General features: G+C 39.7%; 1 protein-coding gene across 39 annotated transcripts in view; it reads right to left on the bottom strand.

The window, feature by feature from the left end:
- The window catches only part of AKAP9 (A-kinase anchoring protein 9), a 105,667-nt gene that overhangs the window by 50,021 nt on the left and 37,581 nt on the right, over positions 1 to 18,065 (bottom strand). For 17 of the 39 annotated variants that reach the window (XM_083578426.1, XM_083578422.1, XM_083578416.1 and 14 more), the window contains 10 exons: positions 17,254 to 17,351; positions 16,464 to 16,566; positions 15,603 to 15,801; positions 13,455 to 13,545; positions 12,794 to 12,868; positions 11,443 to 11,796; positions 10,560 to 10,784; positions 9,761 to 9,901; positions 9,189 to 9,289; positions 7,752 to 7,960 (listed from right to left, as the gene is read on the bottom strand). In XM_083578426.1, coding sequence (XP_083434552.1) covers positions 7,752 to 7,960; positions 9,189 to 9,289; positions 9,761 to 9,901; positions 10,560 to 10,784; positions 11,443 to 11,796; positions 12,794 to 12,868; positions 13,455 to 13,545; positions 15,603 to 15,801; positions 16,464 to 16,566; positions 17,254 to 17,351 — 1,596 coding nt within the window. The remainder of the gene's footprint in view (positions 1 to 7,751; positions 7,961 to 9,188; positions 9,290 to 9,760; positions 9,902 to 10,559; positions 10,785 to 11,442; positions 11,797 to 12,793; positions 12,869 to 13,454; positions 13,546 to 15,602; positions 15,802 to 16,463; positions 16,567 to 17,253; positions 17,352 to 18,065) is intronic. The other 22 variants (XM_083578428.1, XM_083578419.1, XM_083578402.1 and 19 more) reach the window with 3 other exon arrangements.

Genomic DNA, 18,065 nt, shown 5'->3' on the forward strand with positions numbered 1-18,065 from the left:
TTGAACTTCTTAAGGTCTATGAGGTTTTCATGCATCAAATCAGCAGGTTTTGTGCTGACTTAGCCTTTGTTTTAAGCAGCTCATGTTTTTTCAAGTGTTTATACGTACAATTATGAAGTAAATCTTCCTTATGTATTCCAGTGGCTGAGGGGCTGTGAAAGGATTACAAATATTCTGAAGTTACGTTTCTAAAGCCTTGTGTTGGCTCTAGCTATTTATTAACCAAACAGCTCTAAGATTGTGACAATTGGTATGGGGGGCAGCTCCTGTGATTAGATGGGACCCGTTTATGCCCTGTCCTAATGGAAGCTCATCCAATGGTGGGATGCTCATCTCTGGCCAAGAGCTCATACAATCATACTTGTTCCTCCATCTGGTACCACACAGTGGTGCCAACACAGAGGGAAGGATTATTTCCTTTGGTTCACCTCAGGCTATACTTATGGGGCTGAGATGTAGACTTTGCCTCAGTTTCTGGCAAGCCTATGCAAGTGGAGGCTGAATAGCAACAGTGGAGTGAACGCCTTGGTGTGAACAGGGAAAGTGTCAGTATGACAACAGACCTAAAACAACTTCCCACTCCTCCACACCTTTGCAGTTTGATTCTGGTTGCTAGTTCACAGGAGTCAAGGATGCCATTTTAGGTGGTTCAACACCAGAAACTACCTTCCATTCCTAACTGTTCATAATGCACATTCTAATCCACTGCACTAACAACATTAAACCTGAATAATGCATGTTGGATGGCCAACTACTCTATTCTTTTTTATATATAATATTTAGCTAATTTGTGGGAGAATAACACTGATTCCAATGAAACTGTGAAGTGTTACAAGCTTTTATCATTCACAAAGGAAAAGCTGAATAGGGACACTGTAAAATAACTGAATCATTGAATGAATCGTGAAGGCTTCAGCAGTCCATGACATAAGCTCTCTATAAATAAGAATGAGTTGCTGGACGTCTTACATTAATGTCACTTCTATTTACATAAGGTATGGTCCCCATATATAAACTATCAAAAATGATCCTTTCTGTGTTGTGTTTGGCGCTCAGACATAGCCAAATCCCAATCTTTCCCTTGCCATTCCGTCTATCCTGTTCTTATGCTATCTAAACTTTCCAATTTATTTACCTGTCACGAATTCAGAATAGTTTTGCAACATATACGTTCTGTCTACTTTCCTCTGGCTTACACATACAGCTTCACCCTACACCAGTGATGAAGACGGCTGTTTCTTTACCCATCTATAGTTGCTGACCACACCCAAAAGCAAGCCTTCCTTGAAGAGTCCAAAAGAAGGCCTTCATTCACACACCTTCTCAAAGAAGCATCTCAATGAGTTACATAAAACCAAAACAAAGCATGAAGTGACAGATTATGCTAAATATATGACTGCATCTTAAGATCAATTTTTAAGATTAAAGACTTATGTTTTAAATCCGCAATTCCTAACAACTGTTTTATATGAGAGGGCGTTTCTTTGTATTTTGATGCAGGTTTAATTAATTACACAATTTTTGTAAAAAGCTAGAGATTTCTCTCTTCCTGTGCAGTAACTTTTATGCTGCTGCCATCTTAACAGCGCTACTCATTTCCTCTTATTCATCCGTGCCTCTAGAAAGCAGAGTCATGGCACATTAACCTGGCTTGGACGTATTCCAAAATTATTCCAATCTTTATTGAACTAACAGAACTCGACAACAGGGGCAAAGCAACTGCTTATATACATTTCTGAAGGTCTGGGCCACTCCCACTCCCAACATGATTGACTATCTAAACTTCCAAGCTGAGAATCATAACTCAGAGATTAAGGGCCAATGGCAGAGGCCCAAATCCTAAATTGTTCTGTGACTGGATATCATGCCTCAAATCAGAACACAGAGGCTCAGAATCCTTAATCCAGACTCAAGCTCAAGCGAACACAGACTACTGAATACGTAACAGGCAGCAACACTGGTGTAAGCTCCTTCAGAAAGTCTTAGATTGCTCCTGAACAAAGAATTTTGCATTGATCTGCAATAAATATCAATAGTTAAGAATAAATACAATATGGTTACATAGCAAATGTTTGTGTAGGTGCACCAACACAAATCATGGTAACCTGCATATGACTTATATGCTATGTTTTACTGGTATTTTACCCAATTTGGGGTCTTCCTAAAAAAAGCTCAACTTTTGGGGTGTCCTAGTTTTACATGGAGGCACTTTCTGCATTGGAATTTTGTCTTATCTGAAAAAGTCTTCAGTTCCAGACCAGATAGCATTCTTGTATAATACCACATGGAGTTCTGTACTATTGCACAAGCACAGTGGTAGATAATTATTTGCAGGCACAGCAAGTCCTTGATTATATAACCATCTCTGACATTAAACCCCCAAATCTACTGGGATTTATTTTTTTAGCTTGGTTGACATACTACACCAAAAGAATAGAGTTGCTTATTAAATTCCAGTCAGCTGTGCTATCTCAATTTATCACCAAATGTGTATTTTGGCCTTACGTATCATTTAAAACTGAGAGGGTATTTTATAGGAACTGATGTTTTTAACTATGTGAGTTCAGCTGACATAGTTGGCCAATTCAAGGAAACAGCATTTAACTTAATATTCCAAACCATTTCTTATAACATATACTGGCTGTGTTTGTCCATCACAATAAACCATGGTTTAGTGTAATAAGCACCAACCACAAGTGTCATGGTCAAGTCACAAGACTCTTTTACTCCCACATGGCTAGGACGAATTGAAAGCTTTTACTTGCCTTTTGCTTTTCCTTAACCAAGCTTTGTAATCTGGTGAGACCAACTATGGCTAACACGATTTTTCTAATCTAAAAAAAAATCATTAAATCAGACTGCATTTATAATTCACACATTAGAGAAACTTAAGGTACACCTAAAACAGCCTTACATATATATCCACTACTTTAGCATAATTCTTGTTTAAAATTCATTTAGTGTCATGGCACCTACCCTTTGGAATCTGCCCCCCCCCCCCCGGTCACATATTAGACAGCCTGTCTCTGTTGTCCTTTTGATGCCTCCAGCAGACCATACTCTTTCAACAAGCCTTTTAAGTGGAGATCCCAGTCTGCATCTGTACTGGAACTATTTTAACTGTTTGCATACATGGAATTGTTTTTAAAAGTTTGTATTGTTTTATACAGAATCATAGTATCATAGAATTATAGAGCTGGGAGGCACCACGAGGATCATCTAGACCATGCATACTCAACAGGTCGATCAACTATGAGTAGATCACAGTGTCTTGGGAGTTGGAAGTGCCTGATCCAGAGTCTCAGGCTCTACTGAGTGAGCCATGTGATAAGGGCATATATGAAATTGTTTTAAATTGTGTGTTTTTTCTCACTTTTTTGTTTTATGGCTGTAACAGATTTATTCGTTTTTATAATTGTATATTTTATTGTTATAACTTACCCTAGGATCTTGTGACAAAGGGCAAGTATAATAATAATCATAATGATAGTGATAATACAAACAAATAGTAAGTGGGGCTCGTAATTGGAGCCAAGGATAAAGGCAGTCCCACTCTCATACTGAGAATGGAAGGTGCAGATTTCTTTATATTTAACTATGATGCACTCTTACTCTTTCTGTTCACAGAATGAACAATTCATTTTTATAATAAAAATTAGAAGCCTTCGTGCTGAAACCGGTAGCGAACAAAATGTCATGTCATTAAATTCTATACTCTATAAATCAGTATGACAAGGTTCATCAGTGTTTATTTTTAAATACTGAGACAAGTTAGTACAAGTTGAAGAAGGCAAGTAGAGTCTTGTATTTCACTGAATTACAACAAATGACTGACTGAGGGCCAACATAGATGAGACATAGGGAGTCCAGGGCTGGAAGTTGTTGTACTACAACTCCCATCAACCACAGCAAGCATGACCAGTAGTTAAGGTACTACCAACAACTAGAAGGGGTACCAGGTTGCCTATCCCTGCTCTTCTCCCTGTCTCCCACCTTGGAAGATCTTCCCTTCCCTGCCTCTCACTCTGGGTCATTCACCAACCAACCATCACCTTCATGTGTGTATAATTCCAATAATCTCCCAGAGTAGAGGACACCAAGGAAAACAAAAGAGGAAAAAAGAGAGAAGGAAGAATATAAAAAAGAATAGAAGAAAAAACAGGGAAAGGAAAAAAGAAAAATAGATAAAAAGGACTTCTGATGTTCCATCTGTCAGTTATATACACAAAAAATATAAAATATTCACTCTAGGGTGACATCCAGCTGTTCTACCTTCTGCTAGGCAATACTTCCCCAATCTTCAGACCCAAATGTCTCAGGTTCATTCATTTTGTCTTCCACACAAAAAGTAATTAATATTAACAAATGCCAGCAATATTTTTTTCTCCACTAACTTCAACAACCATTCATCCATACTAAGCAATACTAAACATTTTCTTCTTTATTCACACAAGAGTCTCCCCACTGTAGTCAGACTACAGAGATACAATTCAAGCACTAATTTGCTTTTGAAAATCCAGATAATGTTCCATTCATTCCTCTGTTGTCACAAGCATCTGTTTGCAGTGATTTCTGGTTAGAGACAAGCATGCAACTTACACCGTGCTCTTTGAGTTTTAGCTTCCAGTGGTACCAACAAGGTGAACTGCAAAGTCTTTGCAGTTTCCCAATCATTGTCCTTAGAGTAGTAGCTATGAAAAGCAGTGGAGGAAAGGGGTGGGTAGAAACTATCTAACACTTATTCTGTTCCTCAGTCCAGAGAAAGAAATCTACTGGGGAGTCCTGTCAGGTTAATTAAGCAAAACAACGGTTGAAACAAATGCAACACACTTAAGAGGCTTTGGAGGTGGCTGGAAGCCATCGCTGACCTGCTGTGGCACGGGTTGGCAACCTGAGGCCCATGGGCCACAAGCAGCCCACGGGGGGTTGTTTAACCAGCCCCCAAGCCTCCCCTGAACCAAGCCACCCGCTAGTCGAGTCCCCGCGTGCTGGGCTAAACTGGCACAGCACAGCGCGGGGACTCACTTCCGTGGCGCCGGAAATCGCATCTGCGCAGACGCCGGAAATCGCGTGTGCAGGTAAAATAGACAATGGAGAGATTCCTACTCTTCCTCCCAGCCCCACCCTACCAAAAAAATCTTGCAGAGCTAAATCTGCCTAAATCTACCTACTCAAACTCTCATACCAAACATATACAGTTCTTCTCAATGCAACACCAATCAAAAATACAGAGTCACCCCATCTCCAAACACTATGTACAAGGAAAGCTGGTCAGCCAGGGGTTTTTGAGGAAAATGAAACTGAATCCTCACAAATGTGTTAGAGCCTTCTCTGAAAAACTTTCCATGTCACCCTCTTCCAATGTCCTAGTATCCTTTTTCTTTTTTTAAAAAAGGGTTTGAGTTTTTCTTCTTGATTACACAATCTCTTCCCACACCTCTGTTCTTGGTGGCCTATTGATATATCCCAGAGGCACTAGGTCAGACTGCTACTAGGAAACCAGGCACAACGTGCAAATTTCCTATCACCATTCTGCCACATGAGCAAGCAGACCACACTGAGTGGAGAGAAGAAGGAAAAACAACAGAGCAAAAGACAACATGATCTTTCTCGTTTGCACAGGAAGACTAAATAATGTAGAAATGCCATAGAACAGAGATAGTGTTAACAACAAGAGAACCCCAAAGCAATTTGCAAACACCTAAACTTCGAGAGGACTGCTGCATACCTCAGGAGTAAGATTCATACATTTGCCGGCAACCTCCAGTCTACCTATTCCACAGCAGTTCCAGGCTTTTAAAAAGGTTATTAAATAGGAAAAAAACCCTCTGGGAATTGCTTCATTGGCATTTTCATAAGTCCTATTTCACCGTAATTTGTAAATCTCATCAGCATGAGTTACACAGAAAACATTTAATTAAAATTGTAAGACGTTTTAGCTTCAATATTCGGCAGCCAAGCATGCAAGTTCATTTCCAGAAGCATTTTTTCAACACACTTCACTTTATTTCAGTAATAATGTAGGTAGGAACATTTCCTTAGTGGCCCTGTAAAAGCATTCATAATGTAAAACTAAGAATGAGGTAAGACCGCTGGTCAACATATTACAGTGTTCCATCTCTGACAATGCTCACACAAGAAATTTTAATGCTGAAGTGTAACAAAGGATACTCTATTGCTTAACATTAACTCCCAATCTCTGTATGTTTACAGTGCCATAGTAAATATAGACAAGGATACATGTTCTAAAGTTCTAAGACCTACTGATACTCCCATCTTCTGGTAATGTGTGTGCTTGTTTTATTTTGACAGTTTGATTAGCCATTACTAAGGTCTCATTTGGTTGCAGTATTGTTAATTATGGTTAAGAGACTGGGAGTGTGCTATGACCTGGAACACTCCCTCTTCTGCACAAATTATTCCCTTTCTTCCATGGTCTTGTTAACTAACATTTAGTGATATGTCTAAAATCAGCCACGACTAGCATCAATGCAGCCAGATTTCTTTAACTAAGGTCTGGAAATCTACTTCAGCATCTAGTTTCAAGCACTGGTAATCAGGAATGAATATAATAATCTGATGCCCAAATATACATTCAGTTTTCTATTTTACTTACAGTGGTACCTCTGGATGCGAATGGGATCTGTCCCGGAGCCCCATTCGCATCCAGAAGTGAACACAACCCACGTCTGCACACCGCGATTCGCCACTTCTGCGCATGTGCGTATCATCATTTTGACCGTCTGCGCATGCGCGAGCGGCGAAACACAAAGTAACACACTCAGTTACTTCCGGGTTGCCGCAGCACGCAACCTGAAAATACTTATGCCAAAGCTACAACAACCCGAAGTATGACTGTATTTATTTATTGCAAATTCAACACAGAAGTATGTAGAGATCCTCACTGATGCAGAAATATCTTTACAATGGAATGGAATAGGTCAAGAAACCGTGATAAGTCAGGTTGCAATATTAATGGCTGAACATAATGTCCTGTCTACTTGAAACTAAGCTGAGCAAATGAAGCTCTCCGCACAAACTTTGAGATTGCTGCGGCTTACAGAAGAGACACATTGGAGTTGTCATCAAGCTTGTACTAAGATGTAGTTGTTGCCTGATACCAGTTAATTGTCTACCTGCTGCAGAATTAAAAATGTTGAGCATAAATCAATATATTGTTCAAGCACACTACTTCAAACACACACACACAAAATTTCTGCCAAATATCAATATTCTCACAGTGGGGTAGTGGGTTTTGTTTATCCAGCTCCCTGTCTTTGTCTGGGACCTACAAAAGCACATCCTTCAACGTAGAGCTGTGTTCTACATCCCCAGTTGGTGGCAGTGATGCTTCTGAATACCAGCTGCTGGAAACCACAGAAGGGGAGAATGCTCTTGTGTTTGCATCCTGTTGTGGATTTCCCACAGGCTTCTGGCTGGCCATTGTGAGAACAAGATACTGGAAGAGATGGACTACTGGTCTGAACCAGCAAAATACAATTAAGTTCTTAGAAATTTACATCCCATGGAACCAATGGCATCATTGGAGCCCACTCCATTCCATGGAAAAGATCCAATTAAAAATTAAAGCCCTAAACTATATAAATCCAAACTCAGTTTTAGGTTTCTTATTACAGAATTAGTTTTAGAGCCAAATTTTAGAGTTCCCTTAACACACCTGTTGTTGGCAGTACAGATTCCGAATAGCTTCCACATAAAAGCAACAGAGAGCATGGCCTCATTGCAAGTACCTGCTTCGTATGCCACACAGATGCTTGGTTTTGTGGAATCCTCAGCTCTGGTCTCCCATGCAAGACTTTTAAAAGGCAACTGACATTTAGATGAGCGATCCAGAAGTCCTACAACATGGCGGCCAATTGTTTCTTCTACAGCTACAGTCGTCTTCACGACTTCCAACAGAATCTTCAACAGTCTGTTATTGGCTTTCTGCAAGGCACATCTGGAAACAGAAAACGGAAAGCAAACTCAATCAAAATTTGTGCATTGAGAATTACACGTTACACAACGGTAACAAAAATATTAGATGCAGGGTTTAAAGCTGCAGACAAAACTTAACGAAATCCAAATAAGCAACAAACGGTAGAAAGTTGAGCGATTGGCATATTAACTCAAACTGAACCAAATACCACTTACTTCCACATGAATAAAGTTGATGACTCAAAGCCATGGATAAGGGAACATCAGAACTAAATGACTCCCCCAGGTAGTGTAATAAGCAAAAGGGTTTACTAGCATACTCAATGGTTCCAACTCCCAAGGAGAACAGGATGTTGGATGAGATGAAACTTTGATCTGATCCAGGAGGGCTCTTACAGTATTTTGATGGCTAAAAAAAAAATATTTTCTGTTGCTTGATCCTGTGTATATTAAGTTCCCCTATGTTAAATGGAGCCTACCCCAAATAATCATGCATAGAACTGATCTTTTGAGCACCAACTTATGCATGTTTAAGAGATTTTTGGGGCACTTTTGGGGACATGTTTGCTCAGAACCAAGGCCCTATCTGCACTATACATTTAAAGTAACATTACACCAGTTTAAATAGTCCCAGCTTCTCCTAAAGAACCATGAGAACTGTAGTTTAAAGGTTCTGAGAGTTCCTCGGGAAGAGGGATTGACTTTTAAACCACTTTGAGAATCGTGCAGAGAAAAGCACAAGCGACATTACATGGTTCTTTTTATTGTAATCACACAGCTTGTATCTGTCATCCAGCAAAATCACTGTTACGAAAAACCAAACTGTAAATGTAGATTAGAATAAATGTATAATAATATCATGGAGCTTAATGTATATGGACAAATCAGTTTCACATATAGAACACAGCCATAGTTGTGGCACAAGGCACTAACGATCACTACAAATTCCAGTGATAATACGGCTACTTATTTAATTCAGTAATTAAATTTTAACACCCCACCCTGAGTTTTTAATGTGTAAGCATTCAAAGCAAAAAGAGACAAGGATCCAATCCAGGCTCATTTTAGTCAAGCAATTCCTTGAGATGAAAACATCTACAGATCTGTAGTCACATTACGTAGCTTGATTGCTAGCAAAGTGCTAACATATCATTGACATTGACCTATCAGCCTCAAAGTTATGCAATTTCTTCCAGCTGTTAGCATAAAGTTTCTCAGGCTGAACTATCTCAGTCTTCTTAACAGCATACCTTTCTTTGGAAAGGATATCCGGAGAAGTTTCTTCATGCTTTCCTTCACCTTCACCTTCACCAATTTCCTCTTTGGATTCATTTTGACTTACATTTTCACCCTGGGTAAGTTTTGGCAATGGCAGAGAGGAAAAAAGATACAAAAATCCCGTCATATTGGAATCAGCACGCTTTTCTGCTTCACAGTCATGTTATGAAAACGGGAGGGGGAAAACCCCCACACCCTAATCCACAAGCTTTATATAGATTTAAGTAATAGTTAACTATCCTGTTATCAGATACCTCAAGCTACAGATTGAAATAGTTTAGTCACAGCCTATAAGAATCAAGTTTGTTGTGCTAAGTAAACAGTTTCTTAGTTCCTTGTTGGGCGTTACTACAGCAACATTAAAATTAGAGTTTGCTTTCAATATCATGTCAGCTGCCTATGCCCCACCTTCTTATTTAATCAAACCCCATTTAAGTAAATCTGACACCTAATAGGAAAATGTCCTGTGTTGAAAAGAGCAACAATAGCAAGGCTACTTCATTTACATTCCGCAGCTTCTAAAGACAGCCAAAGTCTACACTACCTGTGTCTGAGTACCACTGTTTTTTAGCTCACAGGGTAGCTTCTCTCTCCCTGCCAGGAGCTGCTCCTTTAGTGATTCTAGTTCCTCTAAAAGCATTTGTTCTCTTTCTGTGATGATGCTTTCACTATCCAGTGTGTCACTCTAAAAAAAGAAGAAGAGCACACCACTAACATATTAGAAATACCACAAAAGGAATCAGATACATACTGTATCTGACAATCGTAAGGCTGGGTCCCAGATATGACACCATTAAAATTCTGTTCACTTTGGTTACAGGATTAAAGAGAAAACCCAGTCTAAAATTAGGACACTAAGATAAACAGTTCAGGGGTGTGTGTGCGTATGTGCGCGCTCGCGTGCACACACACACACACACAAAATATTTATATGTGTATATAAATATGTTTGCTCTGGACTTAACATTCATGGAAGGAACGGAGACCCAGCAGACGCTCTCAGCTGCAGGAGGACTACAGTGATTTTTGCCCATTATTCCTTTCCCTTGCATCCACCTTCTATGCTGTTCTTGAGGGTTCTGTAGCCCTCTAGAATAGCTTTCCAGGTGGCTGCAAGAGCAAAGGAGAAATTGGGGGGGGGGGACCCAGCTTATACCCAGAACAAACTTAGCTGGTCTCTAAGGTGCTACTGGACAATTTTTAATTGTATTTATTTATTTCAACAATATGCATCTGTTTGTGCATGTCATAAGTCTTATAGAAAACCATGGGCAGGGGAGGGTGGTTTTGGGGTTTTTTTTGCCCATATTTCCAGATCTTTCCTGTCTCAGGGCTCACATTACCTCTGCTAATTGTACTTTAAGCCTATCAAGCTCTGCTAGGAGGATCTCTTGGTTTTCTTTCTGCAGCTCCATCTGCTTCATGTGACCCTGTTTCAATATTTCTGTTGCCTGCTGATGTTCCTGATGCTGACGGACAAGCTCTTGACGCATATCTTCCAAACGCTCTTCATACAATGATCTCTGACTTGAAGATACTATGCTGGAGGTTGAAACTTCATTCTGAATCTGTAATTTTTGTTGGTAAGTATTAAAAATGGTATGAGTTCCATGAAGTAAAATTTTTACCTTACATAGATACAGCTTTACATGTATACCACGAAATACATGAGCCTATTAAGTGAGAAACATCAGATTTTAAAACTCAAGAAGTTTAAAGCCATGCTTCACTAATAAGAACATTTATGGTAATAAAATGTTATTTACAGTGCAGTTCTATAGATATATACTCAAAGTAAGCACCATCAAGTTCAAGAAAACTTACTCCAAAATAAGCGTAAAGGATTGCAACCTTAGTGAAATAGTCTTTTATGTCCTTTTTTACATTATTGTGTTTGAACCAGGCTTTCTCAACCTCGGCCCTCCAGATGCTTTCAGACTACAATTCCCAGCATCCCTGACCACTGGTCCTGCTAGCTAGGGATCATGGGAGTTGTAGGCCAAAAAACATCTGGAGGGCCAAAGTTGAGGAAGCCTGGTTTGAACTATACAAGTTGAATATCAACCACCACAATTACAGGATACCCACCCTACCCCCATTCTCAAGCATTATTGTGTACTTCACAACAGAATGAGTGGTTTGCTAACCATGCACTGGGAACAAAGAAAATTCACCAAATTATGATTTTCAAGGTAATTTTTTTGAAATATGTTTGACTGTATTTACCAGAGATGTATTCTGCATAAGCTCTCTATCATTTAAGGAAGAGATTGTTGAATCAAAGTTGTGTAACCCAAATGTTTTAGCAGGCTTAACATCTGGTTGAAATTGTCCTTCAAGTGATGAAATTTCACCACATTCTTCACTGATCTCTCTGCTAAGTGATTTGGATTCTTCATAATTAGGCATCGAAATGAGAAGAGAAGCACTATCGAATTTTTCAAGACATTCCTTTCTAGTGAAATTATTTTCTTGCTGAGTTTCTATTGGTACTACCGATAACATTTCTTCTTCCTTTAGATTTGCAATCCTTGCTAGTTCATTTTTCTGTGCAAACTCAACGCTCATGGTTACCACCACCTTAATAAATAACAAATTGAGAGTGAGAGAAAGAGAGGAGCTACTTTAGATTTTCATATAGATCAACGAATGATACATTCCCTCCACCAGTGACAGCGTAAAATTAAGCTTGCATTATGCATATTAAAACAAGTATTCAACAAAACAAATGATTTTTATTTTTAATCATTTGTGACATTTGATAAATGGCAGAAATATACATGGGTTAACAGGACTTAGCTAAAGGAATGCTGAAGTAGTACAATGGGCAATATCTATATAAGGACTTGCTTACAAGGCAAGACGTACTCCTCAAAATATTCCACAATGCACACAGCACTGACAGGAGTACTTCTTGACTCAGTTCAGTTTATACCAAACCACGATTTGTGCTAACCATAGTTGAGAAGCCAAACTACAGTCTGAATCAGGTCTGGAGAAAGTTTTCCAGACCATGAGCTGCATTTCCTCACAGACAACTTGTGGGGCACAGGGAATCACATGCCAGTGGTCAGCTGACACAGAGGCAAATCTGGGTGAAGTAATGGAGGTACTCTTATGTCTGGACAGTTGGCTACATTTCAGCCACCCAAAAACCAGAGGTTTCTACACTCCATCACCCACCACCATCACTCCTTCCTTCATCGAGGCATCACAGTTCAAGGAGACATTCAAGCTAGGCAAAAGGCTGTGATGAGAGTGCAGGGCTGATGAGGGGTATGGCCCTGGGAGACTCACGTGTGGAAGAGAAAGGCTTGAAGGGATTCATTTGACAACCCACCCCCCAGCCTTAGGTTCCCCAACCCTGTTTTAAACTACCACATAAATGATGCTTTACACTGTTTGCCAGTCTTGTTTGCTCAGCACTCCAGTATTTACAGGCAGCTGGCTCTCTGGTTGGCCTATATACACTGTCTGTCAATTTAGATGTAATGCCAAACTATAGTAAACCTTCCTTAACCATGTTTTGGCATGATTCTGAATTAAGCCCCAATATATTGCCCAAGAAAGATGGTACCTTTGCTACTTCTTGTAGTAATTTTTCTTGGTACTGTTCTTCCAGAAATTCAGTAACAGCAATGTCATTAGTGAGCTATATATACATAAAAAAAAACAGAAACAGGAAATGTATTCATTTTTAAAGATTTTTTTTTAAAAAAAGAAAATCACTTTTGACTATTCTAAAAGGTTAACTGTACATATTATAAACTATGCCTTCAGCGTTAAGCAAGGTGATGGCCAGGCATAGACTTTCAAAGTTGTATACAACACTGATTTCTACAAGTAATATAATAGCAGCTCTTTTACTGGCTAAAGCACAGGTTTTTGTAGGGGCTCAGCAGTGACTCATCCTGCATCTCATATTGTAGGTAATAACAGCCCATACCACAAAGCCCTGTTTTTTTGCTGCAGCAGAATTAACACAGCACATTACCCTTTTGAAACACATGCTGAGTGTTCTATCTCGGAATCAAATAGAAGTTGTTAAGAGTGAGGAGAATCTCCTGACCAAATCTACTTAAATAATGCTAAAGGTAGTTCAATCACTGCAAATCAGTTAATCCCAGATGAAATCTGTTTACAAGTTTTGTGTGTGGTTTATGTTGATGAGGATCTCTTATTTGTAAACACTAAAAAGTATGCTGGGAAAAAATCCAGAGTAATCTACAGTACCATACCTCTTCTGGGTTTTCTGTACATTGTTGACGGCTACTTTTGGTGTTCTTCCCATTCTGCTTAACTTCATTTTCCTGTGATTCCACAGAAATACTAAAAAGAAATTTTAAAAGGTGAAGCACTAGATGACATCTCCTCTCCTAAGATGTGCCCATTGTTAAAAGAAAACACCCATCAGAGTCACAGATACAATGAAACTTTCCAAAGCAATCCAATATTAATAGATAACATAATCACCATTGTTTCTCAAAAGTGGCAAGTACAGTCGTACCTTAGTTTTCAAACAGCTGAGTTCTCGAACATTTTGGCTCCTGAACGCTGCAAACCCAGAAGTGACTGTTGCGGTTTGCAAACTATTTTCGGAAGCCGAACATCCGACGGGGCTTCCGTGGCTTCTGATTGGCTGCAGGAGCAATTTGGTTTCCAAACGTTTTGGAAGTCGAACGGACTTCCAGAACACATTCCATTTGACTTCCAAGGTACGACTGTACATGAAAAGGCAGCTGTATTTCTTACAACTATAGAACATAAATGTCAGAGGTATCTAAACAATTTCACTGAAAGATAGCAGAAGGGTGATCTGTATCAAGTCTGGGAGTTTCCAAAACCTAAAAGCACACTGGTTGGGAACTTATAAACAAGCTGCTCTCATGCTTGTCACGGCGCCTCCAGTTAACCAAACCGATTCCCCCTTTCTTACCGGGAAGAGGCGCACTAGTATATTAGCCTCGTCTCTTTCCTTCATGTTAAAATAGTACATGGTACCCTCATCCTTGTCTCATACTGCGGCACCTAGAGAAGACCAGGGGCTTGATAGTATGAAGGTTTTCCCTGCTATCCCAACTGCTGCATTCTGCTTTGCAGATGATCTCTCACATCCACACTCTCTGCCACAGCTCTTTAGTGCTCAAGCAGCAAAGACACACGAGGGAGGGACTGGTGTTTGTTGTTGATATTCAGCCCCATCCCTTGTGGTTTTATGTTCCTGCTGTTTCTCTAGATCCTGCGGAAGCTGGAAACCAGGTGTTTTCAATTTCCCCAGGGCCAGGACTCACCCTGCAGCAGATGATCTCTCTCATGCCTTAAAGGCTCAGAGTCTGGGTAGGAGTGATATTTAAAATTTCCCCCAGTGCTCCTGTTCTCTATGATCAACATGCAACAATGATAGTAATGGCATTGTACTTGTTCTGGTTATCAGCTGTTTTGTGGAGCAGGGAAACCATGATTATCTCCCTCATGTTCTTGTACCTTCTTGATTCTCAGGCTAAGCAATACCACTGCTGAGGATTTGAAAACAAGTGGAGTCAGATAAACCCAGACTTTCAATATCATATTATTATTACTATCATCATCATCATTATTTTAAATTTCTTACCCATCCTTCACCATGAGGTCCCACAGGGCAGGTTACAACAATTTGTGTTCAATTTGCATTGCACAACATTGAATTTGATGTACTAATGTTCTGCCTTGGTGTTCAACAGTGTTCTATGTCCCTGTAGTTTCCCTGAATAGGATGTTCCTGGACCCCTGGGAATTCTATTCCTAATCTACTAGAAACTGATTTGAATATCATAGTTTTAAATTGTAACCTGGCCTGTACGACCTCATGATGAAGGGTGGGCAAGAAATTTAAAAGAATAACCATAGTAATATGATATTGAGTGCATCTTAGACTGGAAAGATTTACTTTTCAGAGTTTGGGTTTATCTGATTCCAGTTGTTTCCAAGTCCTCAGCAGTGGTATTGAAGGGTTGCAGAGTTTCAGACAGGAGATGCCAGAGACTGAACTGGGACTTTCTGCCTGCAAAACTTTTGTTCTACAAACCACGTCATGGCACACACCCCTTCACAAATCATTCAGAAACCATGGTCTGAAGTGGTGGGGGCAACCTGCACCGTCATTCTCCCAACAGCAGTCTCTGTTCACTGTTCCTATACAGGTGAAGAAACCATCACATTTTCTTTTGCTTATAAGACAATATGGTTGCAAATGGGAAAATCCTTGAGGAGAAAGCAAAACGCCCCCGTCATATACCTAAATGGTGGTGGGGAGCAAACTCATTTTTAGCTATGGAACAAAATTGCTTGTGTGATCTCTGTTGTAGCTTTTGTTGTTGAAAAAAGGGGGAAGCCAAAATCATAGGTACCTGAAGCAATCGGAAGCCACACTGGCATCTTGGAGTCTGCTTTGTAAGTGGACTATCTCTGCAGTATATCTTTCCTCAGTTTCTTTCAACTGCTGATGGAAATATGATCTGAGGCGCTTCACTTCCTGAGCATGTTGTTCTTCAAGTCGAGTTTTAAAGTTATCCATGTCTTCCCAACAGGGTGACCTCACTTTAAGATCTATGTATGAACAAATCATAAACAATAATTCTAAACATATCATCAACCGGGGTGGGAAGGAGGGGAAGCAATGATATCAGAGCAACATTTGCTTTTACAATGAATACAATTTGTTTGGGGCGGTACTAGCAATCACTCCAAAGGGTTTAGGAATTCATGTGAGCTTCTCACTAGCATCCGACTTTCAGGATTCTCAACCCGACAATTATAACTGAGTGGGGCCTTCATCAAGATGGGCCAGCACTACCAGCAGTGTCAGGGCATGTTCTAAAGGTAGAAAGATACTGAATCAAGCCCAGATTCAGGTCAGTTCAAGTTGTACAGAGGTACCTTCAGAAGAAAGTGGCCCCTGGTCTTCAGTTGTGGGGAGAGCTTTCTTTTCTCCCCATTCTTGATCCTCAACTAGCATACATGCAGTACCCAGATCAAAATGGTATCTCCACATTTCACATGAGTTGTCAGCGTTATTTTTTCATTCCACACCCCCAAAGCACTAGCCAAGTTTATTCACTCTAGAATTTCTTCAATGTTCCCCCCACCCCATGTACATTTTGAGATTTGCCCAATATGGGAAGGGTCTGTGGCTTTGTAACCGACTTAAATGGATTTGTTTGCTTATATTACACAGATCTTCTAATTTGACTTTAAATGTGTATCTTTACCAGCAAGATCCTGTGACGGAGTAGGTAAACATTCTACACTCTGTTGAAGACAGTTGCTTTCTTTTCCATTGTATTCTGCAAATGATGCCTCTTGCTCTTCAAGCTGGAGAAAATTAAATAGAACCAAATGGGAGACATGGAACATTAACTTTCTTTCTAAAATTGCTGCTAACATTTTACTTTTTGTATATCCTGCTGAATTCTGCATAAATGTGGACAGTTTCGAAGTTGTGATAAAACTATATTGCCACTGAAATGTATATATATCTAACTCATAGCTCTTTGGTTGTGCTTAAGTTATTATGTCAACAGTCTTGGGTGCCTTCATTTCTATGCATGTATACTCAGAAGTAAGCCTCATTGAGTTTCCAAAAATATATATTCTATCCTTAAATAACATAAGAGAAGATGCATCTAGCTCAGCAGCCTGTTGTCAGTTGTCAACCAGATTCCTGTGAGAATTCCGCAAGCAGCACCTGTGTGCAACAGCACATTTCCCCAGGTGGTTCACAGCACCTGGTATACAGAGGCATACTGCCTCCCATAAACAGAAATATAATGTAGCATTCATCAGCATTAGCCATTAATTGCCTTGTTTCATTCTCCTTAAAGCCATCCAAGCTGGTGACCATCGCCACTGGAAGCAAGTGCCATAGTTTAACTATGCACTATGGGAATAAGTACTTCCCTTACCATCAGTGATATTTACAATGCAGTGTTATGCATGTGTAACTCAGAAAAGCGGCTCGCTCCTTAATTCTGTCTAGGATACAAGCAAAAAGCAACCTACCTTTTTTCTGTCTTTCACAAACTTTGAATGATAGTCCAGTAATCTGTGATACTCTTCCATTATCTTGCTCAGAAGAATTTGCAGGGTTCCTTGCAAAGCTAAAGGCAGAGAATGAATTAAACACAATTATTGTGTTGCTCTTGTGTATTCATTTCTTTTCTTTCTACAAACATTACATTAAACAGCATTCTACTGCTATGTTCTTGGAAAATGTAGCATATCCTTTTTACCTTGCCACAGATGATGATTTTTCTCCTCTTTAATCAGCCAAATGTGGCATATTTTCTACAAGCAACTTATTGCAAAGGGGAAATAATCCTAGCACACCATAGCCATTAAATTGTTTCCTAAATATCATTTTTTGTTTTTACTGTCCCTGTTAGGTTTTAAAGTATTATGGAGCAAAATCTTGGACTTAGTTTCAGTTACTTGCTAAATGTTAAAGAGACTTAAAAAAAAATATTCCCATGACCGTGCTGTTGGTCCTGCAGCTCAGACTTCTGTCCCTCCAATTCTAATATCCCCTCTTTTCCAGTGAGCTTGGTTCAGTTTCACCTCTCTTTTTTATTCTCTCAAGCAGCTCTGATGATTCATCCCAAGTATTTTACCATGGAGTCAAGCTGCTTACTTTTCCCATTGAACCATAACGATTTTTAAATTGCTGTAGAATTCTCATGGTCACGGAACCCTTTCCTAAGTCTCCCTTTAGACTTCTCAAGCCTCTTTCTAGCCCCTTTGCCCACAGCTATAGCCTCCAAGGCTTCCTGAATCCAATCTAGAAAGCTAACATTCTGCCAGAATATCACTGCTCC

The sequence above is a fragment of the Podarcis filfolensis genome (assembly GCF_964270895.1).
Source record: "Podarcis filfolensis genome assembly, chromosome: 12".
In the NCBI taxonomy this organism is placed as follows: Eukaryota; Metazoa; Chordata; class Lepidosauria; order Squamata; family Lacertidae; genus Podarcis; species Podarcis filfolensis.